This window comes from Phaenicophaeus curvirostris, chromosome 5 (genome assembly GCF_032191515.1).
Source record: "Phaenicophaeus curvirostris isolate KB17595 chromosome 5, BPBGC_Pcur_1.0, whole genome shotgun sequence".
Lineage (NCBI taxonomy): Eukaryota > Metazoa > Chordata > Aves > Cuculiformes > Cuculidae > Phaenicophaeus > Phaenicophaeus curvirostris.
In genome coordinates this window covers 22,058,521-22,082,834 of record NC_091396.1, presented here as the reverse complement: position 1 = coordinate 22,082,834, position 24,314 = coordinate 22,058,521, and the positions used below count along the sequence as shown (strand labels likewise).

The following is a 24,314-nucleotide window of genomic DNA, read 5'->3' as shown; positions in this document are numbered from 1 at the left end:
AATGCCTTTATCTCCTTTTCCTCCTTTTCTCACTGATGCTAATCCATCTTGTAATTTGTATTTTTTACAAATGTAAATGTATCTTTACTTTTTCACCATCTCTTTGCAATTGCTAACATTCAGTTTTACTAAGATAGAAACAATCCAGAAGAATAATGATCAAAATGAAACTTGTCTTCCTTTCTATTCCAAAATTGAAAAGTAGTAATCAGGCAACAATTTCCCAATAATAATTAGATTGATACATTTTCCACACTGCCAAATATATCCTATAATTCTCTTGTGAGAGGAATGAAGCCTATATCTTAAAGTATTTAGGTGTATTTCAGTTTCCTGTATGTGACTAGTATTTAAGCACACTTGTTTCAAGTATTATACTCTTACCTTGACCATGTTTCTACTGCCTCTATTAAGGGATAAGTTATGTGACATACCTCCTACATTCAAATTCATTTCACTTATTGGAAGTGGGAATTGCAGTCCTTCACAGGATCAAACCAGAGATTTTGGTAACTTAGGGACTGACCTTGCTGACAGCAAATCTAACAGTGTAAATTATGTATAAATCTCCTGCTCTTTGGAAAATATCATCTAATACATGGTCTAAATATATCTATATACTTGTCAGAAATAGCTTCTAGAAAATATTATAATAACAAACTTTTCAAATGTAGAAATGAGAAGAAAATTATTTTGCCCCATTCCATTGAACAATTTAGGCTGGCAAAAGTAGTCAAAAAGCATGACCTCACATGTCTGTAATAAACAGTAATATTCTTTTTTTATTAAAAGTAGCAGGTCATATTTCTGCCTAGCGGCTGAGAGAGCTGGGGTTGTTTAGCCTGGAGAAGAGGAGGCTGAGGGGAGACCTCATTGCTCTCTACAACTACCTAAAACGAAGTTGTGGAGAGGAGGGTGCTGGCCTCTTCTCCCAAGTGACAGGGGACAGGACAAGAGGGAATGGCCTCAAGCTCCACCAGGGGAGGTTTAGGCTGGACATTAGGAAAAAATTCTTCACAGAAAGGGTCATTGGACACTGGAACAGGCTGGCCAGGGAGGTGGTTCAGTCACCTTCCCTGGAGGTGTTTAAGGCACGGGTGGACGAGGTGCTAAGGGGAATGGTTTAGTGTTTGATAGGAATGGTTGGACTCGATGAGCCGGTGGGTCTCTTCCAACCTGGTTATTCTATGATTCTATGAATTCTTGATGGTTGATCTACTGATTCCTCTGGTGTCTTGTTATAGTAAGAACATAATGCTCTCTCATGAGATGGAACTATATTTTTAAGTATTCAGCAAAAAAATCAAACGCAGATTTTTTTTCAGACATGTTACTTGATCAAGATCAAAGGAGAAACATAATGAGGGAGTTGAATCTTTGTTATTTTGTATATCTTGGAGCTTAATTCTTTTGGATGGAACCCAACATTCAAACGAAAATGGAACTCCTGTTCTTATCATTTATAAGACACTTAGAGCATATATTTATTTTATCTAGATTTAGTCCCAGATAAGTTTGACGTATCACTCCATTTCATCATCATTTTATCCTCTTTGTAATATGCTGTCTTTTATTGTCACTAAATAGAAAAGAGGGGAGGAGGGACAAGCCATGTAGGAGTTTATCCCTGAAATAATCACTTTAAAAGTGGTCAACATTGTCCAAGAAACACTTGCCTTTCTGCACATCTCACCTGGCAGCATCCAAGGGCAAGAACTCATTTTCCTGAGGCAAAGACGCAGTTTCTGTTGACAAGTTCATGAGAGCATTGAATCCTATAATACTCTCCTAAACATATCCCAAGAAAGAAAACATCATCAAAGTTTCCTGTACTGGCAGTAGCATTTAGGAAAGAGTGACTGGTTTCAGATTTACCAGATTTATAGTAGATTTCCTTTATTGCTCTTTTCTCTTCAGGATCTGCAGCAGACCTAGGTACCCAGTTAGAAACAGCTGTAGGAAATATTTTCACAAGATTACTAAACAGCTTTACAAAGACCTTCAACAATTCTCAATAATCAAATAACATAATGAATTTCATTTTGCTTTCTTTTCTTTTTTTTTTCTTTCTTTTTTTTCTACAATCTCTCCTTCTAGATAGAAAAGTGATTCCTTAATATTAGGCATTTGCAAGAGCAGTGGAACTGCTGTTACAACACAGGTTAAGAAGTTACTATTTGTTGATTTTAAATGATTCAAATACACCTTCAGTACTCATTTTCAAAATAATCCTTCTTTTACACCCAAAAGGAAATCCTCTGATTACACATGTCACCAGAGAGTGCTTGTCACAAAACTTCTTTCCATAGTAACTGTCCTGTAATGTCCACTGGCAGAGCTGGTCAAGTGCTTCTGTGTGTCTCAGACAAGGCTACCGAGATTTAAAAAGCCCTGCTTTTTTATATTGTTTACATGAATGGGGCTCACTTAGACTGCAACTGGGTTTAGAATCACGAACAGGTAAGCCCTGCCAGCCAGCATAAAGGGTGGTGGGAAAGTGAAAAGCAGCTTGGGGCTGCCTGAGAACTAGCACAGCAATTTGCAGGGTGCACGTGTCAATTTGCAGGGTGCACATGTCAGAGTAGGTTGCTCTCTCACTTTCACTCTGCAGGGAATGCGCAATTTGTTCCTTCCCTAGGAATCTCTTATCTGTAAGTGAAATACAGTCAACAGCTTGACTCCCTTTATAAAATTAAAAAAAAAAAATCTGTATGCATATGCATGTTCAGTGAAACTAGTGAAGAGTTTTGTATGAGTTCTTGTTGCTAGACTGCAGAATAACTTTCTGCAATAAAATGAGACTGCCTCCAGAGTTTAGGAAATCAAGTAGTTGAAGTTGAAGTCACACAATTCTCTTTGGTAAACAAGGGTGAAGGACATTGTAAGAGTCAAAACAAGCCCCTCTACTTCCTTATAAAAGGAAAAAAAAAGGAAGCTGCTTACAGTTCTCTTTTTCATCCTCATCCTTTTCATCCTCTTCATCACTGATATTTATAATCAGTGGAGGATGAATTGGTAGTACAATGTTGTTTTGATTTCTGGGTGATTCTTGACGATGGGCTGGATGTGAAATCCCTTCTTGGATCTCCTGTGGCAAGGGGGCATCTGCAGAAAGGAACATTGTGTTTATTTTGTTGGGAAGAAACTAGCATATCCAATCCAGGTTCAGAGCAGTGGATACAGTTTTGAAATCATTATTGCCCTGAAGGAATCATTAAAAAGACAGATTGTGCCTTCAGCAAAGTTTGGCAAAAGAGCATCTTCCCATGAAAGAAAGCAGGAAAAAACAGACAGTTACAACAGAGGGAAAGGTGTGATCAGTAATACTTCAGCTGAAGTGAGTAAATGAGTTTAGGACACGAAAATGTGAAAACGTATTTTGAAATGCTGAATAACTGGCAAGCCTGTCTCGATCCCCATGGCATCAATTGGGAAGAATTTAGCAGTGCTAAGCACAGGGTTGCCCATTTTTAGCCTACAGACATTTTTTTTTCTATCAAAATTAATTGCGTCCTGACTCTCTTTACCAAGTACAAAACCTAGATTTTGAGAAAGAATACAAAGTTCATGAAGATAATGCACACTTCTAGTCCACTTGTTCCTGTGTCTGGGACAAGTCTTACTGATGAGCTTTCACTTCTTCCACCCAATTTCTTGGTCCCCTCCCCTGGACTCTTACCCTCTTCCAGGTTCCAGCTGTCTACCAGGACTCCTGGTAGACAAGAGGTCCACTTAAAAAGAACTGAGGAAAAAAACTCCAGCTTATAACAGTGCCTTACCCACAAATAATTGTGTTGTCAACCACACTATTCCTGTAGCCTGCATCCAGTGTTAAGACTGAGCAACTATCAACAGATATTGCTCCTAGGGGACCCATGAACATCCTCCTCTAGCAGGTGCACTGCTTTTAATTTCCCTTCAGTGAGTACCTTCCTACTAACCATTTTCACTACAAGATAGATTTATGCTAGCAAATATCCAAGTAAAGCAGCATTTTTACTCCTTGGGCCTCAGCAACTTGAATTGCCATTTGTGAATTCATTTTTCATGTCACTGCAAGTTAGGAAGATTTGTGATGTGACAGCTAAAAAAATCATACAGCAACCCTATTCAAATGCCAATACAATTCCTTTCTTTGCCTTCAGATTGCTGGGATAGCAGATCACAGATGGTTGATTTGTCATGGTCCATTTCCAGGCTCGAATATAGATGATGTAACCACTGAAAGGGCATTTTCAAATATTTCCTTACTCTAATGAGCAAATTGTTGAGAAAATATTTTTACTCACTGTTACTAGGTGGCAAAAAAAGCCCATTTATATAACGAGGTTTGCTATGATGGAAGGCGCAGTGGGTCTTCAGACAGCCCAAGGGTTGAGTCTCCCAGAAACAGGAGATGTTGCTGTGATCTTCCTGCACAAGGAAACAGTTTTCAGCTACTTTAAATATGGACTACATGCATGAGAACACTGTATACTGCGGTGAACATGTGACTAAGATTTTGTGGGACTATGTTCTGATATTTTAGAACATTGAAAGTTATCTTGAAAGTCATCTGAAGCTCCAGATAACTTGAAAGTTTTCTTGAGTTAGGTGACAGGAGTTTCTGTGATGGGAAACTGCTCCTAGACAAGAACAGGAACAGAGCAGTCTACTTGCTGTACAGCAGACTGCTCATGAGATGCTGTGAAGACAAAAAAACTATTGGTCGCTTGCTGGATATGTGACTCATATTCCTTTCCTGCACATTGAGATAATCATCTCACTCTCAAATTAAAACTGCCGTACAAGGGATACCTGAGGTATCATCCTTAAGCACACAATAAAATCATCATTCCAAACATGCAAGTGCTCATGACCATTACCCTGAAGAAAGAAATTCAGGTTTCTATCCTGGCCATGCAATACAGCCCATAAATGCCAGGTAACCAGTTATTTCTTAATGAGCTTCTACATAATTTTTTAAAGGAAAAAAGTCACACATGAAAATACTTGGCCATTTGAAGGCAATTTTCACACAGTTCCAGAGATTCATAGATGCGTCTAGGACCAGCATCTCTAAACCACATCACTTATAGGCTGCATTCCCTGCAACAGGACCATCCATGGAGACAGGGTGGGGTCTGGAACCAAAGCCCACCTCCCAGGCATTAACGCCTATGTCCCCACTGCTGGCATGGATGAAACAACCAAAAGCCCTCTGCCCACCCCTGGATTTTCACCAGGTGGAAGAGAAATATTTCTCTGAAGGACCAACCCTTTTTGAAGGATTTTGTTTTAATTAATTGATTTGACAGAACTATACTGGTAGTTGCTATGAGCAAAAAATTATAAACATTCTCCATTCAGAATCATATCATGTTGATTCAAAGAAAGTGATGCATGATCTTTATGTGCCCTTTTAAACCTATGTGTTCCTTGAGTATCTGAGCACAGTTCACAGGAGAAATTGTCCATAGTTTAGATGATCCTTAGCTCTTCTCACCGCTTCTGAGAATCAGGTATTTGATCTACAGATGCTGCTGTGACCCAGACAGGGTAACAGACCAACTCCACTCCTAACATTGCATAACAACCCTCCCTTTGAACCTCTATAGATTAAGAAAGTCAAGGGTACAAACCACTCTAAAACCTACAGCATTTACCTCTGCGCAGGGGGAAGGAAAATGGGAATCCTCAGCTGCAGCCATTTTTACCTCTTGTGCTTCTCTGCCACTCTCTTAATACTGGCAGAACACACAGGAAAAATTTGAAGCTTGCAACATTCAGGTAAATCCCAACCTTATGCTGAAAGCAGGCATTTTCTTTCAAAAATTGGACCTTCAGAACATTAGCTCTGCACCCTTGTTTGAGAGAAAAGCCCAATTGGTGGTGAAATAACCAGGAATGAAGGAGGGGGTACCTTCTGCAGTCTTGCTGACTCAACAATGGTGGTTGTTAGCAGATACAGAATGTTACCCTTGGAGATTTCTAACCAATCCTCCAGATGCAGGCATTCAGAAAGATGGCAGCCTGTGAGCGGTCCAGCTTGAACATCTCCCTGTATCTCCATCACTTCAGGTTAAAGTGTGGAAAATTGGACCAGTTCAAAAAGCCTCCCATTCTGGTGTTTCTTGAATCTAAAATGGAACAAACCCATTTGGAGGGGCTTAAGTCATACCCAAGTTCTTGCTGTAGGAGCAAATCTTTGAACTCACAAAGACAAACCTTGTTCTTTGAGTGTTTTTAACCTAAACCCTTGTGCATCATGTTGTTCTTGCTGTACCTCTTTCTTTAGACGGAAAAATGTGCTGCTACCTGTTAGTATGCTGTGAGCTGTTAACAGTGAAAGCTGCCACAGTGAAAGCAGAGAGAACAGCGTACCCCTGTGTCCCTGGTTAACACCTCTCTTCCCATTCAAGTCCTAGGCTGCCTCTCAACAAACAAACATTTAGGGAGGAAATTAAGTTTTGGTCCTGGAAAACAGGAAGGCACACTTATCCCCAGGACACGGGGGTCATGTTTACAGCACTGAATGACATCAGTGACTTAGAGATGAGCCTTACAGAGCACTGTTAGACCAAAACCTAGGACTCTTCAAGGAAATCATAAAAGGAAGAGCAGAACGGAAAAGGAGCCATGACCTCAAAAGAGAAGGATGCCATTACTTAAAGAGAAATATGGATACAGAGGAAGCCAAAGTCGGGGGAGGTAGATATAAGGCAAAATTCAAGCCAGAGGACTGGTGGTTCTACATACATACACCAGAAGTGTATGGTGGTTCCACACATACACCAGAACTATATGTGACTGGTGGTTCCTTGGGAAAAAAAAGCCCCAAACTACCATCACCGGACTGGACAGACTAATCCCCAGAGCACAATTGTACTGGAGACATTGGTTTGCCAATGGGAAAGATGACATGTCCATGAAAAGCAGGTGCCAGTGACTCCATGGGCACAAGGCTGGCTCAGCAATGGTGTCACCCAAGCTGGGGAAGAAGTACGAAGACAGTGAAAGGACCGGCTATCTTCTAGCCTCTCTAGAAGCTTGTCCATTTGTTTGTACGCCAAGTATCAGTGGGTTCCAAGGATGACTGCAAAGAAACAGACCATGTGCCTGACCACTGGGACTTTGGCAGGGGAATAAAGTGATTTCTACAGAAAAGTCGTCACCTAAGTATAGAACATAACTGCTCACTGAGGTAAAGGTGGGGGGTACAAGTGAGAGGTGTGAACAGAGACGCAAAGTGAAAAGGCCTCAACAGTTTCCTAAGCCCTACAGTTGACTGGAGCACACAGGGGACAGAAAATTTGGGAAAGCAGATGAGTGTCATGACTAATGAACTGTGTAGCGGTAGGAGCAGCCATGGGAAGAAAGAGTTAACACTGCCAGGAGCTAACTAAACAGGGGCTCTTTGTACCTGTATAGCTGTGCCTACATGAAGCACAGAAGAAAGTACTGTCAGGAAGAATTAATCCTATATCGGGTTTGCATGGCAAGGTTTTGGTAGTAGGGGTGTGGTAGAGGATTCCATGAGAAGCTACCATGTCCAAAAATTCCATGCCAGCTGGCTGCAAGAGAGACCCACTGCTAGCCAAGGCTGAGCCCATCAGCAATGGTGGTAGCACCTCTGTGGTAATTTAAGATGGGGAAAAAAACGCTGGGCAATTGGATTTGGAGCAAGGAGTTAGAATATGTGGGAGAAACAACTCTGCAGACACCAAGATCAGTGAATAAGTAGGCAGAGGAAGTTCTGCTGGCACCGGAGCAGAGATTCTCCTGCAGCCCATGGTGAAGACCATGGTGAGGCAGGCTGTCCCCCTGCCCATGCAGGTCAACAGTAGAGCAGATATCCACCTGAAGTTTCTGCAGGACCCCATGCAGGAGGGTGTGGACGCACCTGAAGGAGCCTCTGACTCCACTGAGGGGCCTAAGAAAACTCTCTGCAGCCAGCTCTCCACAGGCACCACTCTGTGGAGCAACTCTTCACAGCCAACTCTCCGCAGGGCCAGATCTACGCAGGGAGTCCCAAAAGGTAAACCACCCCCTTCTCCTAACCCTAACCTTAACACTAACTCTAATTCTCCCCATGTAGAATTTTCTCCATGGACACTCAGCCATGTAGTCTTGCCCCACAGAGTGTTGTCCCACGGAGAACTGTTCTCCATAAAGATTTGGTTGTGAAGAGTTGTCCATTTCCACCTGTGGAGACCCAGCGCCGGAGCAGGCTCCTGGCAGGATGTGTGAATCCATGGAAAGGAGCCCACACTGGAGCAGTCCATTTCTGAAAGAACCCACCCCATGGAAAGGACTCACACTGGAGCTGTTCATAGAGGATTGCCTCCCATGAGAGGAATCCCACGCTGGAGCAAGGGAAGAGCATGAGGAGGGAGAAGCAGCAGAGACACCATGGGATGAACTGGCCTCAAACCCCAGTCCCTGCCTCCCTGTGCCACTTGTGAGGAGTAGGTACGGAGGATCAGGAGTGAGGTTGAGCCTGGAAAGCAGAGAAGGCTGGGGTGAAGGTGTTTTAAGAGTAAGCTTACTCTGATTTATTCATTGGTAATAAATTGATTTCACTGTGTGCAGCGTGGTTTGCCCAAGACAGCAACTTGTGAGGGAATCTCTCCCTCTCCTTCTCTTGCCCCACCAGCCTCCTGCTGCACCAGAGACACAATTGGCCTTGGAGAGATGCCCAGCCCCTGGGGACAGGGCACCCGTGTGTCAGGCTTGGGCTGCAGGTGTGGAGTGAAATACAAGGTGGAGGTGTCTGTAGGGCTCCTCCACTTCCATGCAGGAAAGAAAGGTCTTTTGGGAGCCGTTTCAGTTCGGTCCTGCTCTGCTCCTGCAGGTGCATCCAGGCGTTGACCCTGCTCTTTGATACGTTTGCTTTGTCTGAGTGCAGGGAACAGTCCTGGCACAGAATGTGGCCACTCCAGCATGACTGCCCTGGGAACTTGTGTACATCCTGCCATCCCCAGTGACCAAAGGAACATCAGGCTCGGGACAGAAAATTTCATCCAAGGACATAAGAGGTGGAATAGTCACCAAGGCAGAGGCAATGGAGCCCAATCAGTTATTTCTCTGTGGGATGCCAAAGGCAGTGTCAGGACAGATTGGAGTGGCATTCACCTGTCTGGCTGTACACCTCAGCCTGTGTTTCCCGGTTTCATTAGCAGCAAGGTGTGCTGTTTGTTGGCTGTCTGGTGAACGTGACTCCACCTGGGTGGCTTTCTCCCATTGGTGTTCGACTTGTTGATGGGAAAGCTGAAATGATTGCCAAAACATCAGCAACTGAATTGTTCACCTCAAGTGAGTACCAACCCCATCTTGATCATGGTCAGGTAAGAGTGCCACCACCCTGTGCTGGTTCTGTTTGGGACAGAGTTAGTTTTCTCTGTGGTAGCTGGTGTGTGGCTGGGCTTTGTCTCTGTGCTGAAAACAGTGTTGATAACACAGGGATGTTTTTGTTCCTGCTGAGCAGCGCTCACACAGCATCGAGGCCTTTTCTCACAGTGCTCTGCCAGTGAGTAGGCTGGGGGTACACAAGGAGCTGTTGGGAGCCAGGACAGCTGATCCTAGGTGACCAAAGGGGTATTCCGTACCATATGGTGTCATGCTCAGCAATACAAAGCTGGGGTAAGAAGCAGGAAGAGGGTACTACCAGAGAGGTAGCAGCTGTCTTCCCAAGTAACTGTAACACATGATGGAGCCCTGCTGTCCTGGAGATCACTGAACACCTGCCCATCAATGGGAAGTAGTGAATTAATTCCTTGTTTTATTTTGCTTGTGTGCATGGCTTTTGCTTTTGCACTAGCATAGTGCCATTAACGTTCACCTCCAAATGGCAAGATCGAAGCAGCTAGTCTTGATGAATTTCCATTGCCATCGTAATACAGGAAGGCACATCTCCAAATGTTGTGAGCGTTGGATTGGAACCCTTGTAGTTTCTATGCGCTATTTTAAGTAGAAGGCAAAGTCATCTCTAAATACTAATCAAAAGTGGATGAGAGTGAGGGAGTTCACAGATAGATTCCCCTTGTCAGCTCCTAAAGTTAGAATCAGGGGTCAGTTGGTCTAAGGAGGCACCTTCAAGTGATTTTAGTGGTTCCTACTAAAATAAGAAGTGCACAACTAAAATAGTGCAGCTGTCAACTTCACCATCTCAGGAACACGGTTGCTCTTCAGAATGTACATCTGAGGGAGATGTTTCCTGTGTGGCATTTTCACTGAGAACTTCCATTTTGTGGGAGTTCATCATGGCCCAGGTTCTCTGACACTAAGACTGTTGATTGACAGGATGAAGGTCCATCTTCACTTCAATAAAATTAAGTGCTTTCAATAGTCATAATGGATAAAACTTGTTTCTGGCTCTAATTTTGCTGCAGTATCACAGATTTCTGCAGGGATAAAAACCACAGTGAGATCCAGTAGATTATAAAGTGCTGCATTTCTTACAGCATTGGGGCACTTGTGGCAAATCCTTCCCAAACAACCTCTCTGCCATGGGTAGGGACATGTCCCACTAGATCAGGCTGCCCAAGGCCCCATCCAACCTGGCCTTGAACACCTCCAGGGACGGGGCAGTCACAATATCCCTGGACAAGCCTTTGTAAACACTCCCTCTCTAGCTTTCCTGTAGCCCCTTCAGGTACTAGAAGGTCGCTAAAAGGTCTCCTCGGAGCCTTCTCCAGGCTGAACAAGCCCAAGTCTCCCAGCCTGTCCTCCTGTGGAAGGTGCTTCAGCCCTCTGACCATCCTTGTAGCCCTCCTCTGGACCCATTCCAACAGCTTCTTATGTTGAGGATTCCAGAACTGAACACAATACTACAGACGGGATCGCACAAGAGAGGAACAGAGGGGCAGAATCGCCTCCCGGCTTGCCACGTTTCTTTCGATGCGGCCCAGAAGTTTATATGCTTTACGCATCTGCTGCCCTGACACACCCGGTCTCACCAGCACCCGCCAATGCAAACGCAGACGCGCAGTGACGCGAACGCAGTTCCGGGATGCGGGCGCCACGTGTTTAGAGTCCACAAAAGCGCATGGAGGCCTCGCTCGGGCCCCTTCTCCCGCAGGAGCCCCGGCAGCCGGAAACGGCGCCCGCCAACCCGGCCCGTGAACGGAAGTGACGTCGCGCCGGGCGGAAGTAGCTGCTGCGGGGCAGGGAGGCAGTGCTGGCGGTGAGCTGCGCGGGTTGAACTGGGAGGGGAACCCTTCTCTGGCCTGAGGGTGCGGGGACCTCGGGGCGGCTGGGGCCTGGGGCCGGGAGCCGGGGGAGGGAGCAGGGGCTTGATCTCGAGCAGGGGCTTGATCTCGAGCTGGGGCTTGGGCTCGGCTCAGTGCAGCCAGCGGGGCCCCGGCTCTTTGCCGCAGAGGAGCGTAGCCGCAGGCCCCGTGCAGTCTCCGGGGCAGCGGTTGTGTCCCCCGGGCACGCTGCTGCTCCCCTGAGCCGTTCCCCTGTCAGGGAGAGGCCTCTGGCCTTAGCCTGTGTGTGTTTTGAAGGCTTCAATTCACCCTTGTTTAGGGCAAGAACATGAGGGCTGTGAACTTGGTGGGAGCATCGGGTCTCATCAGCTCTTCAGTTTAATAGCGGCGTGTTGCTTTTATTTTGTGTCATGCTGGTGCCACTTTATTGTAGAGACTCCTCAGGCAAGCTGGGACAGCAGCGTTCCTGGCAAAGGGCTGAACATGTGCACAGGATATGTGCCTGACAGACAAAGAAACAGTCACAGAATCTTAAGTGAACAATGTGAGCTGCGAAGCCTCTTCAAGGATATATTCTTGCTTTTGACCAGATTTTTCCTTCTGAGAGGAGGGTCTTTACAGGCATCTGCCTTCTCTGTAGCAGGTGAAAGTTGATGCCTGTCTTGTCTAGATTTTTTAGAGTGTCTCTTCGTTACAGTGTTGTGCAGAAAACATTTTTGTGACAGAACAGAGCGTGCACATCACTGTTTTATTGTTTTGCAAAGTAGCCAAGAATCCTGAATGAGGCTTTCATTTACCGCTAATCTAGAGTGGAGAAATTGTACCTTTCAATTGACTGCTGAGCTACCTTAGAGAGGCTGAGATGCGATGCTGTTTCTCTTTAAATTCCTTATCTTAACCATAAGGTACTTCTTGTGTCTGTTAGCATCCTTCCCACAAGGTATCTGTGTACCTATTTTGCAATAAAGCCTGCACAATGGCTGAGCTTTGTTTTAGTCTGAGATGAAGACTGAGATTCACTTCTAAGCTTTGCATTTTCTCATGCATACGGCCTGTCCATATAGTAGATAATTGTAATTTTAAAAATCCATATCCGCTTTCCTTTTCAACTTCACAATAAATAATTGTAATTGAGTTCTGATGTGCTTTTAAAAGTGGAAGAGATCAAATATATACAAAATATTCCAACATAACAAGTGTCAAATCTGTAGCATTAGTGCTAATTAGTGATTCAATTAGTGTGACATTTTTTTACACTTGCTGCGTGTGAGAGATGGATTGACAGTCCCAGGCTCTGAGAATAAGACGTGTGAAGTAATACTTTGAACTGTTTTCGTGCCCAGTAGATGGGAAGTGGAGTAGTTGCCTTCCTACTAAGTTCTCATATGTGCAGAGGTAAAAGTCTTCATAAATACCACCCTTGACTTTCAACCCCAAATTGGCCTGGGCAGTGCATGAAAATGCTTGGAAATGGCATTGCTTCTACCAAGAAGAGAGCATTGAAAGAATGAGAGAGAATTAAAACAGGAGGGTTAAATACAGAAGAAAAACTTTTTCACATGGGAGGCATGAGTGAGAGAGAGCAAACAGAGCCAGTGAACACGAGTACATTGTCTAGATCTACGTGGACAGGCTTTTGCATCCTGCCAGCGATGCTAATGTTAGAATCCTGAGAAGACCGTATGATGGAGGGGGGAAGATTTGCATCGTACTATGCCTCTGATGTTCTTGGTTGGTGTTGATATTGGAATAACTAAAATCTGTTGGCTTTGCAAATCCAAGGCCATGTTGTTGCCAGTCCGGCAGTGATGCACTTGTCAGCTGGCTTTTTGCTGGATGGATGCCATTCTGTTCCCAGCTGGCTGGTAGAGCAGGTGTTGGCTTGTCTAGTAGGACGTTGTTCCTCAGTAACGAACAATTTGTCTGGGACTCTGGTACAACAAATTGTGTCTGGTGGTAATCCTGAAGTAGGATGGCTGCAGTATGTATGGTAATAATGTAGTGGGACAAAAATTAGTAAGTTTTCCCTTGCTGTCCCTGTGCTCTCAGTTCTTTAACCAGTTTTCCATGTCTTCTTGTGTGGACAGCACGCAAGGCCAGGCTGCAAGAACAAGAAGGTAGGATGTTGTCAAGACCAAAGCCTGGTGAGTCTGAGGCAGACCTGCTGCACTTTCAAAACCAGTTCCTGGCAGCCAGAGCTTCACCTGCAGTGAAGATTGTGAAGAAAGCAGATAAGAGGAAGGGGAAAGAAGGGAGTACAGAAGCTGAGAGACCTCCCCTACAGGACAGCAAGGATGTAGTGACATTGGATGGTAATTTCCCATGTGGGATTCTTTGAATTCCTAGGTTTCTCTGCCCCTTTCAGTGTTTGTCAGTGCTTGCCCTTTCACCTGCCTCTCAACCCAGCACTGGTTTTGCCCTGCAGGTGTGTCCTTGCAGTATTGTTTGTTCTTAAGCCTGTTGGAAAATGCACTTGTCCAATGTTACTAGCATCTAGTAGAACCGCCTTTCCAACACATTGTCTTCATCTGCATTTATCAGCTCCCTCTGATACCTTGCCAATCCCAGAACAAGAGGTGGTTTCTGTGATTTGTATTCTGTGTATTCTGCACTCAGTGCTTGTTTTGTCAACTATCCAGACCCTGTTCTCAGTGTCTTTGAGATTTAGCTCTGCTAACAGCTCCAGTTTTTGGCCAGCAGATGTGGCTTGGTAAGCCTCCTTCCTGTGGTTTTATTTTAGTCCATCAGTAGTAACTAACACTTCTGTCAGGTGCTTGACATTTTTGGAAGCTCGAAGTGCTTTATTAAAAGCAGCAATTTAAATCTTCCAGGTAAGGTAATACCATACCAGTTTATAGCTAGTGAAAAGGAGGCTTTGACTTGCTTTTGATCAAACAAATCACTTGCTGCTAGAGCAGGCAGTGGAAATGTGTTTTTCTGTGCCTGAACACCTGCAAGGGCACTATTTGTTTCTGTACATCCTTATTTCTTCCCTTAATACTTGCAATCAAGTGTCAATACCCTTTCCTGTTTATGCAGCTCTTTGACAAAACCTTGGTACTGTTACATAAAAAAATTCTTGAGCATGTTTCTCTCCACTGCCCAGCGTAGCAGAGGATTCTTTATTGTCTCATTGCTTCATCATCTTTTTTTTTCTCAATAAAGCTATAATAGCTGTTATGGAGCCTTTGGTCTAGTACCTACTGCACTGTAGTTATATTGGAATAACCTGACTGCTTTTTTTTCTTACTGTGCTTCCCCAGATTTTCCTGATGTTCTCCCAGCTCTAACTCCAGCTCCTCCAAAAAAGTCTAAGATCAAAAGTTCCTGTGTCCACTTTGAGGATGAAGATCCAGAGGAAAGACTGGAACGTCATGATCAACACATTACAGCAGTCTTCAGCAAAATTATTGTATGTCCGCTTTTTTTGTGGTAGTCTAGTGAATGCTGTGAACGAAGCAGTGGTTGGGGAAGTTGCTGCTTTTTATTTCTCTGGTGTAATGGAGCAGTTGTAGCACTGTAGACCAGTGTCCTGGAGTACCTTATATAGAAAAAAACCACGTCTTTGGGTATAGTGTAGCTGTCAGTTATATATGGGTTTGACTCTGTTTTCCAGTCTGGACTTCCTACGTGTCACTCTGCTTGTATGCAGGCATGTGCTCTAATATGGATTTGGGTGAGTTCCTGGGCTTCCAAATGGAGATGTTCTCATTGCTCTGCATTGGCCCAGGTTTTTCTTTGTCTGATTCTTAAAGTGGAGTGTGGGGTTTGGTTGCCCAACCTTTTAGAACACAGTGTTGTTTTGGCTCTAAATGAGCACAAGGTATTCTGAGCATCACAGTGGTGTAGCAGGAAGCTTGTGAGCTGCTAGAGCTGAGAGATTCTGAATCCACTCTTACGTAAATGTTATAAACATGTCTGGCTGTTGCAAGAGTTTCTACAGGGTGTAATTTTTTTTTTTTGATTTTTTTTTTCTGCAGGAACGAGACACAAGTGCAGTAGCAGTGACCATGCCAGTGGCTGTGGGAGATGCATTTCCGAGAACATTTCATCGCTCTGAGATAAAAAGTGAGGTAAGATTGGGAACAGCTGCCTTCTTTAACTGTTAAAACTGCCCCACAACGAAGCCTAACACTTGGTGGGTGGTAGGGTTCAAAATAAATGACTTGGCATGCTGGAGGTTAGGAGCCAGCTCAACAGGTCTCTGGCATTACCACCTTAGTGTAGGAGAGAGTTCTGCCAAGCTGCCATCAAGTAGGCAGTCCATACCCTGCAGTTAAATAACATTGTAATCATTTTGATTTAGGAAAAAGGCAGTTGCCTTCTTAAGTGAGGTGGATCAAATCTGCACTCTTGTAGTAGAATTTATCTTGTTGTGCTTGTTTTAATCTGAGGAACAATCTCTTACTTAGTCCACTAGGTTTGATTAAGTCTGTACTTACTAAAGTTGCATGTGATTCCTCCTGGAGTACGGTTGCACAAATTGTCTTTCACAGCTTCTTGGATTTTGATGTAAACATTTTTTTTTTCCTGGGGCTGTGAAACTGCAAGCCATGGCTGTTATCATGAGTTGTTGCTGTAGTAGCAAGATCTGCTAGCTGAGTGTGAGTCAGATGCTGGGAATTGCTATGTGATTGATAGATGTGGTTGCTTTGAAAAGATAATTTAAGAAATATTACTCTGTCCTTTCAAAAAAGCTGTTCTTCAAAATAAGGTAACAGTTCTGTTTACTTGATACAGGACTGCACAAAGCAGCTACCAAATGTTCAGGCTGCCTTTTAAGCTTCTCTGGACTGAAGACATGCAAAAGTCATTTTGCTTAGTCTGCTTTGGATTTCTTGTGCACCCTGTGCAAGGCTGTTCAGAGCCCTGCTCTTCCATCACCTAGGCAAGCAGCACAGTGATTTAGTCAGGATTTTTTTAGTACCACTTGTCTACTTCTTACTGTGTAAATCTCATCACCCTGCTGCTACCTAATCATGTTATAAGAAGTCTGTTCCAAGCATGTGCTGAGTGCAGTACAGTACAGCCCCATTTATCCTCAGAAATGCAAAGTATTCAGCTATGCAGGGTTTCCAAACAACAGGAAAGCTGGAACTGTTGTGTCTGTTGATATTTTTTACATGTACTTGCCTAGTTCTAATTCACATCTAATTAATCTTCCTTCTCTGAGTAGCAAAAACATTCATGCTTTTGTCTCTGTCCTAATGTTTACCTGTGTTAAAAAAGGAACAGCGCATGCACAGATAGCTTCCAGCAGCTACTCTGTGTTGTGTCCCAAAGTCTGATCTGAGGATCTTTAGGATCACATTGATACATTTGTTAGTGGCAGGCGTGCAGGGAAGCCTGGAGAAGAAAGTGGTGACACATGGGTTTCCTGTTCGCAGGTGAAGGTGGGAGCTGGAAAAAAAAGCATCTTTGCACAAAAGATGGCAGCTAGAAGAGCTGCTGAAAAGGCATCACCAGCTCCCTCTAGTGAGTGCACGCAAATAAGATCAACTCTTCCGAATGCCCTGGATCCTGAGGGATCAGCAGGAGAGGTGCCTATCCCCAGTATTAGGGATGGTAAGTGGAGAAGGTTCTGCTTATCCAGCATACCATATTTAGATAGCCTTATTATCCATAACATCAGTGCACCTTTTCACCTTTTTTTTTAAACTAGAGTAGCACTATTGTCCTCAGTTTAGGAGTCTCAAGGTCTCTTGGAATGTCTGCGGCGTGACAAGGATTTGAAACTATCTGAAACCCAATTTAACATTCTAAAAATTGGGTTAGCTTTCTCACTCATTTCCTTTTTGCTTCACACAGGGCCAAAGAGGTTTATTTCTCAAGGTCTTGTCCTCCTTTTCCTCTGCCTGTTATATGTAAAGTTTTTCTTGTTTCATAGTTGATTCCTACAATTTTAGGAAGAGGGTCGTTCTTGTGTCTGTTGAAGGTGTTTGAGACCACTGTGATGTGGTTCTCATTCCTGCCCAGAAGTTGAAAGCTCAGTCTTCTGTCACCAGATCCACTGCCATGAGACTGGCTTTTCTCTGTAAGGAATGCTGTGAGGTAGTGCTGATCAATCAGTGCTGCCTCTAGCTGTGACTTGTCCGATTGCAATACTACAAGGAAAGATGAAACCAATTCAACTGGTATCAGCAACTCCAGGCTTTTTTTTTCCTTTTGTCTTAGGCAGTCATATTTCCTTAGGGCCACCATGTGTCTGGTTTATTCCCTGGCACCCTCTTTTTCACATTGAAATAGAGGCCAGATGTTATTTGAGGGTAGTAGCCATTTGGCTAAGGTTTCCATCTGCCCTGACATGTGTCAGAGAGTTGGTAAGAACTCCTAGATGTGCTGTGCTCCGCATGCACAAATCCACTGTCCAGGTCAATATACTGTGCTTACTGTAGATCCTGTTACACTTGTACACGTGTACTTCTGTCTGAGAAATCTCAAAGGCAAATACAGCAGCCCTATAGCTGTGATTCTCTTGAAGTACAACACTTCTAGAATGTAGTAGCACAACACAAGGATCAGATAATGACCTGGCCTTCTCAGCTAGATTGTTGTTGCAGGATAACTGGAAGCAAGAAGAGGAGGAGCTTCATTTCTCATAGTAACAAAGTGTGTGTGCCTGGTAACTCTTAACTCAGTTGCTGATGGTGGGAAGCTTACTGAATCTTTTAGCAGGTCACTTTGCCTTCTCATTACCTTCTGGTCAATGTGCAAGACAGCATTAATGACATAAAACTTATGGATGTTTTGATGAGTGTCATTACTGCTGTTTGAACAGGGGTTTGATACTTTCAGGGTTGACTGGTTTAGTGTCATAAGGATGTTCAAAGTCACTATATGGAGCACATGAACAAAGCATAAGGAATAAAGCCACTAAGACAGGCCCTTATCTAGTGGACTACAGGACAGCTGGAGGTTTTCACTTACCAAAGAAGCATGTTATCCTGCTGCTAGTGTTAAGTGAATTGAGCCTTTAAAAAGGTATTTAGATCATGTGATAAAACAGATTCAATTTTGTTCAGGGTAGGGAAAATCCCACACTGCTAGAACTTCTAATGTGTTTAACCCTTAAAGGTGAATACAAGATGTTATTAGAAGCAAACATGCCTGTATTGAGAATGCATCCTGTGTCACTCTGGAAACTGGTTTACCCCAAAATTTAATTTCTCTGTCTCACTCTACAGATATTTACTAGGTTTAGTTGACATACAAATGTGACTCCAGATGTTCTTGGGCAGAGAAAGAAACTAGTATTCACTAACGTGGAAGAAGGCTCTGATTCGTCAATTATGAATTATGCTGCAGTTTACCTTTTCTTAATGTTGCTTTCCATTAAAGAAACAAAATTCCTTTTCGTCCATCCCTCCCCGAACTCCTAGAGAAAAAAGGTGAAAATGATGTTTTGTTGTGATGTGGAATGAAAGACAAATATTTTATTTTTGTTTGAAGCTAAACTAAACTTTGCTCCTGTTTTAACTTGATTATGTAATGCTGATAATGTCAAAATTACAGCATTATGAATGCATCTCAGACACTTAAATCACTTAACTGCTTTCTCTGCTGGATCTTGTAGGTGAAGCTGGTGATTTTTTCACCTCTCGGCGGCCCTGTCTCATAACGGGAGAGGGTCTTGGAAGCCAAAACAGTGAGCAGGAAGCTCAAGCTATTCACGAAGAGAACTTAGAGAAGCTGCGGTCCATGTCTGAGGAAGAGATCCTGCAGGAGCAGGAAAGGCTTCTGTCTCAGCTGGGTATGTGCTTCCAAGGGTGAATTCTCCTAGAAGTGTAGAAGTTTACTGAATATGTAGGTGCCCTGAAGTTTTACCAAATCCACAGAGCAAAGATGGGAGCTTGAGATTCCTGCTCGTTGCATATGTGGATAATCTAGCTTCCATGTCTTGTCAGTGGCTTATGAGTAAGAATTAAGTGGGAAAGAATTGAAAAGTGCTTATTCCTTCTGAAGAAGTGGCTTAGCTTAAGTTTACCTTGTCTTCTCTTTGCTTTGGGATAAGATGACCTATGCACTCTGTTACTTTGCATGTCAAATACTTGGTTACGTATACATATATTGGAGTCCTAAATTGTAATTCTCTGAAGCAGATAAGAAAGAGCATCTATTCTTAGGATGACCATAGCAGTGCTGAAATAAGAGGGAGCTCTTGGTCTTCACCTCCAAAATATCTATGGTTTGGGCCAGAACTGTCAGTATCCATGTAAGGAAAATGTGTGGGCATGTGGGAGACTTTGCTTCTAGTCTGTACTTGGTAGTGCAGAAAAATCTACTAGCCTCAAACTTATTGAAAAAGTGTTTTAATTAACTGGCTGTTGGGTGCAGGGGCCTAGTCTCTGCTTTGGAGCCCTGTCCACTGTGGTGTTCTGGGAATGCTTGTCACTGACAGCTGGTGACAAGTGTGGTATATTTGATGAGACTTTGTGATCTAAGGCACTGTAGAACTTATTGATGTTGGTTTCAATGATTTTGTATGCTCAAAAAGAGCAGACGTACAGATGTAGTAGCTGTTAGGGTTTTTGAAATTCTCATGATTTCAGATTCTGTAGCATCAAATTTACATGTGAGTGGCGTTTGGGTGCATAAACCTCATGGTTTTAGCTTGAAGATCATATTAATGGTCTTGAATTCGTTGCAGGCAGCATGGATATAACCAAAAAGGTAGCAACAGAACTGTACAAAATAATTGCAGGTGATCTTTAGGCACGTCCTTCATTCAGATGGCTGAGCTCTCCATACCACCTAAGGTGGAAAAAAAAAATTCTCTTCCTTTTTTAACTTTACTGCTTATAAAAATGGCAAGTGTATGAAAAATATCTTGTTAACATACTTCTTTTTTGTGACTGATTTGTGATCTTTGCTCCTTGTCCCCTCCATTCCATCCTTTGGGATATTAGTGAAGTGAATGCTTAGGGAATTTAAAAAGGATAGGATGTATTTTAAGTATTTTTAACAATAAATTATTTGCAAAATGATGTGTTTATTTATATGCGCCATGGGTTAAAATTGTAGCTCTTTCAGTCTTTGAGGCCTTAAAGAAACTGGGAGTAAATCTGGCATTCCCAGAATATCTATAGTTAGGGAATTATGCACAGTGAAGCAACTACTAAACTGAATTGTTGGCTTAAAGGTGAACTTGGGAACTAGACAGGTACAGAGGTGTGAATGAAAGAGACTTTTTCTCCATCTTCAGGAGTGTGAATAATTTGTGCGTATTTAATGCTGCCCAGACTCTGAACTGACCTCTTAGTCATGAAGCAGATGAGGCTCCATAGTGTGGAGTATGAGGATGGGTAGGCAATTTCATGCTGGGCAGCATCTTTGAGGTCTTATTTTTGGTACTGTTCTGGTTTTGCTTATGAAGACTCAGGGCAGGAGTAGGCTTACTTTCTGACATAGTGTGCACAGATTGACATAATCATTGGCTTATTTGTCATTGCTTGTGTGAAATGATGAAATAATGATACAATCTTTTCCTTGCTGCGTACAGTGAAGTGTGGAAAAGTGAGAGCTCTGCTTGCGTTCAGGAAAAAATATCGCTCTGGACTGAATGCTCTCCCTTGCTAAGGGAAGTTAAGTTTAAACTGCGTCGTGAAGAGCGTGTGCAGTATGAGATAGATCCCTGCATCTTTTACAGCTGTTTCAGAGACATGGGGATTGTTTCCTTTTTGGGATGACTTCTTTTGTGTAGAGAGCATTTTTGAATTTCTTGTCCTTTGTGCTCCAAAGAATAAATAACCAATGTAGTTGTTATATTCTGTTAGTTTATACACCTCTGATGCAGCTGATTGGAGTATCTCTGTACCTTCTAGAGGCACAGTGCACAGGCTGTTAGTCTTCACCTCTGGCATATGCATCCCAATGCAGTCTTCTAGATGGAGAATATTCAGATATAGTGTGCTTCATAAAAAATTATGTAGGCTATCTGTAGCAGATCGGAATGTAAAATGCTGAGCTCTCATTTTACTGTTTTAGGGCCATACAAATATTATCTGTTCTTCAAAGCACCCGTACCTCCCAAATGTTCCTCTTTTCCTCCAAAGCATGAAGAGAATGGCCGCATCTCTTTTCTAGATGTTGTCAGACTATAATTGACTCTTGGAATGGGGAGTCAGTTCAGAACAAACAAGGTCACCTTCACTTAACCTAATATCTAGATCACCACTGCAGATCTAGCACAATTCAATAAAGAGCAGGTAATTCTGTTTGTGGTGTCTTTTCGATGTATTGTCATAGCATTCAGGCTGCTGTTGCTGAGCAGTCCACCAGCAGAGTAGGCAAACTGTCAGACCTGTATTCCTCCCATAAATCACAAACCAGAATTCTCTCTGCAATGAATAGTCTTGTTTGGATGTGTCTGTTCAGTGGCAGTGGAGGGGAGAGAAACAATTATCTTTTTATTTGTAAGTTAGGAGAATAACTAGAATTTTATTGTTGCTTTACCTTGAAAGACATTTTTCAGTGCTGAAGAGGTCCTAGAGCAGTTAAGTGCCTCAGTCTGAAAAGAAGTGACAGTTGGTATAGAAGAAGAGGGCATGTGGAACGGGAATTAAAAGGCTAAACCAGAAATATCAGGAGCTATAGGCATATTACATATTTTGAGACTTTCCATCACTTTGCTGTCTTTTTGTTAATACTTGCAGATTCTGGTTTAGTTGCTTTCTTAAAGTCACGATGTGGTGGTGGTGAAGGCCTGAAAAAGGAACTAAAAATGGAACAGAGCAGACCGGAGGAGTCTGTGGAATCTCTGCCTGTGGCTCAGTGTCATGTAGGATCATCTCTTTCCATGCAGGAGTTGGGTCTGGAAGAATCTGTAAGGAAAGAAGAAAATATGAAGGTAGAAATTACAGGTAAGAAACAAAGTGCGTGCTGTTAGTGCGCTGAACGTAAATGTAAGGCCTGTATGCTGTTTACATCAATCCAGCTTTTGTTCATTTGGCATTTTCTTAGTTATACAACTCAGAATTTTATCACTATGTTTAAAAAATACGTTTTGAGACCAGGAAAGAACATATCTGTTATTTCTAGCTGGGCTGCATAGATCAGAAGGGTGATACACTGCATAATGGAGATGAGCTATTCACTTTGGTTTTGAAATTTATTCTAAGGTCTGAAGGGAAAATACATTCAAAACAGTAGGTATCATTGTTTTTCTGTTCAGTTGTGTGAACACGGGAACAGAAGAGCGTGGTAGTGAGATTGAGCTGCAGCTTGAATAATTTCTTTTAACTGGAACATACAGGAGAGTTGTGGGTAGGTAAGAGTTAGTGATTTGCTCACAGGGGAGCTGGGAGGTGACGGTCAGTCTCACTTCACGGAACTGCTCATATAGCGCGGGTCTTCATCACTGCTCCTGATGGCCCCACTCTGTGGCTTGTGTCTCAGAGCCCACACAGTGACTTTCACAGGATATAGTTCTTTTCTTTGTGCTGTGGATGGGGCAAAGTACTAAGGTGTAAAGTAGTGTTCTGCTTCTTTGGAAGACTTGTACAGAGCTGTTGCCTCTTGCAACAGAACTCTAATGCTCTTTTTGTGCCTGTATGTGGAGAAAGCTGCTTTATCCCCAGCAGCTAGAGCCACCCATATATTCTTATAACCGATAAAAGAAGAGTTTTCCCCTTAAGCTTTTGCTCTTATTGTTGCTTTCCTCACTGCAGTTTTGTTTTTAGCCATTTCTTTTTCTCTGATGTGATTTTAGGCTCCCATTCTTATCTTCCTCATACTTTTGTTCATAGCATGTTTCTTTCCTGCTTCAGCATGCTTCTTCCCCAATTTCATGTCAATTTTTGTCTGTCTGCATTTCTTGATCCTCTTTTCTGATGCATTCTTTGTGTCCTGTGCAACATGCAGACTGAATAAAGAGGTCTCTGAATCATGTCTCGGGTTCAGCTTGGTGTTTGCAAGAAATAACAATCATTTACCATTTTCTTGATGAGAGAATGTATGTCTGTGTACGTGTGCAGGAGGAGGAAAGCTGATTAGCCTGTTACTGAGGAAAACACTTCACTGAACAGGCTTTTTGCTGTTTCTCCCCAAGTCTTATTTTCCACAAATCCATCTTAATCAAAAGGACTATTTTTATCTCCTTTTAGCTCCAGAACAGAAGGATACACAAGTAGCACCAGATTAAGTGACATTATTTTACTTGCCTGGGAAAAACAGAAGTGGATTGATCAGTCTGTAGAGGCTAAGTAAGATTGTACTAGTGGTCTTGGGAACAGCTCAGTGTTAAGAGCATTGTGTGCTGACAACCACACAACTGTGAAAGACTGCACAGGAAAAGAGAAGAGTTTTCCAGGATATTTGAAATAACGAAGAAAGGATGAGCTGGAACACAGTCCTTAAAATCAAAGGGAGCCTTTCCAGCACCTGAGTTTATGCCTGCAGTCCATCTTGCCTAACAGGAGATGTAAAATATTGATTTGCCATTGGCACTTAGTGTTGGAATTTTGCATCTGTTTGTACTCGGAAGTAAACTCATTATGAATAACTCAGCAGAAATGGTAATTCTGAATTTCCCTAGTGAGAGGATGATGAACCAAAGTGATAGGATTGCTCAAAAGTCAAACCTGTCTCTCTAATGAGGTACAAGGCTGCTGTTCCTAATAAACACAATAGTGAGGCCTTTTTTCAGAAACTTGTAATCTTACCCAATGCAATAGTAAATTCTGGTACCAAGACAAATGGGAAAGCAAAGCAGAAAGGGAAACGATTGGGTGGTAGCCTTTAATATAACCAAGGTCTGCAAAAGTTCAGTACAAATGTTGAGTTCACACTATCAGCTTGTGTTTCTGTAAAGGAATTTCTCAGTAACAGGACAATCTGCTGATGCCTTGGAATATGTACCTGTCTTTTTCTTGTGGACAAGATCATAATACTAAGGGCTGCTGGTAATATGCAAAATCCTGTTCGTAGAATAATTAACCTTATCAATGTAGCGATTAGTGGGGGAGAAGAGAACAATTTGGTGAATTAAAGTATCTATAGTTTTCATTTTTCTGCTGATTTTGTTTCCTCTCATTTTTCACTTTCTTACGTTTCAAATACTTTTTCCTTCTCTTCAGTTAAAATGTGCTTTGAGCCTTTGGCTGAAATTCTGTGGAACAGCTTTCTGGT

The 24,314-nt window shown here is 42.8% G+C and overlaps 1 protein-coding gene across 2 annotated transcripts in view; it reads left to right on the top strand.

The window, feature by feature from the left end:
* Positions 1-24,314, top strand: part of RPAP1 (RNA polymerase II associated protein 1) — a 164,214-nt gene that overhangs the window by 113,911 nt on the left and 25,989 nt on the right. Inside the window, exons 1-7 of one of the 2 annotated variants that reach the window (XM_069857895.1) lie at positions 11,143-11,164; positions 13,277-13,501; positions 14,453-14,601; positions 15,170-15,262; positions 16,577-16,754; positions 18,763-18,939; positions 21,842-22,048. In XM_069857895.1, the coding sequence (XP_069713996.1) occupies positions 13,312-13,501; positions 14,453-14,601; positions 15,170-15,262; positions 16,577-16,754; positions 18,763-18,939; positions 21,842-22,048 (994 nt within the window). In that variant the 5' untranslated portion in view covers positions 11,143-11,164; positions 13,277-13,311. Of the gene's footprint in view, positions 1-11,142; positions 11,165-13,276; positions 13,502-14,452; positions 14,602-15,169; positions 15,263-16,576; positions 16,755-18,762; positions 18,940-21,841; positions 22,049-24,314 lie in introns of those variants that run through there. The other variant, XM_069857896.1, reaches the window with a different exon arrangement.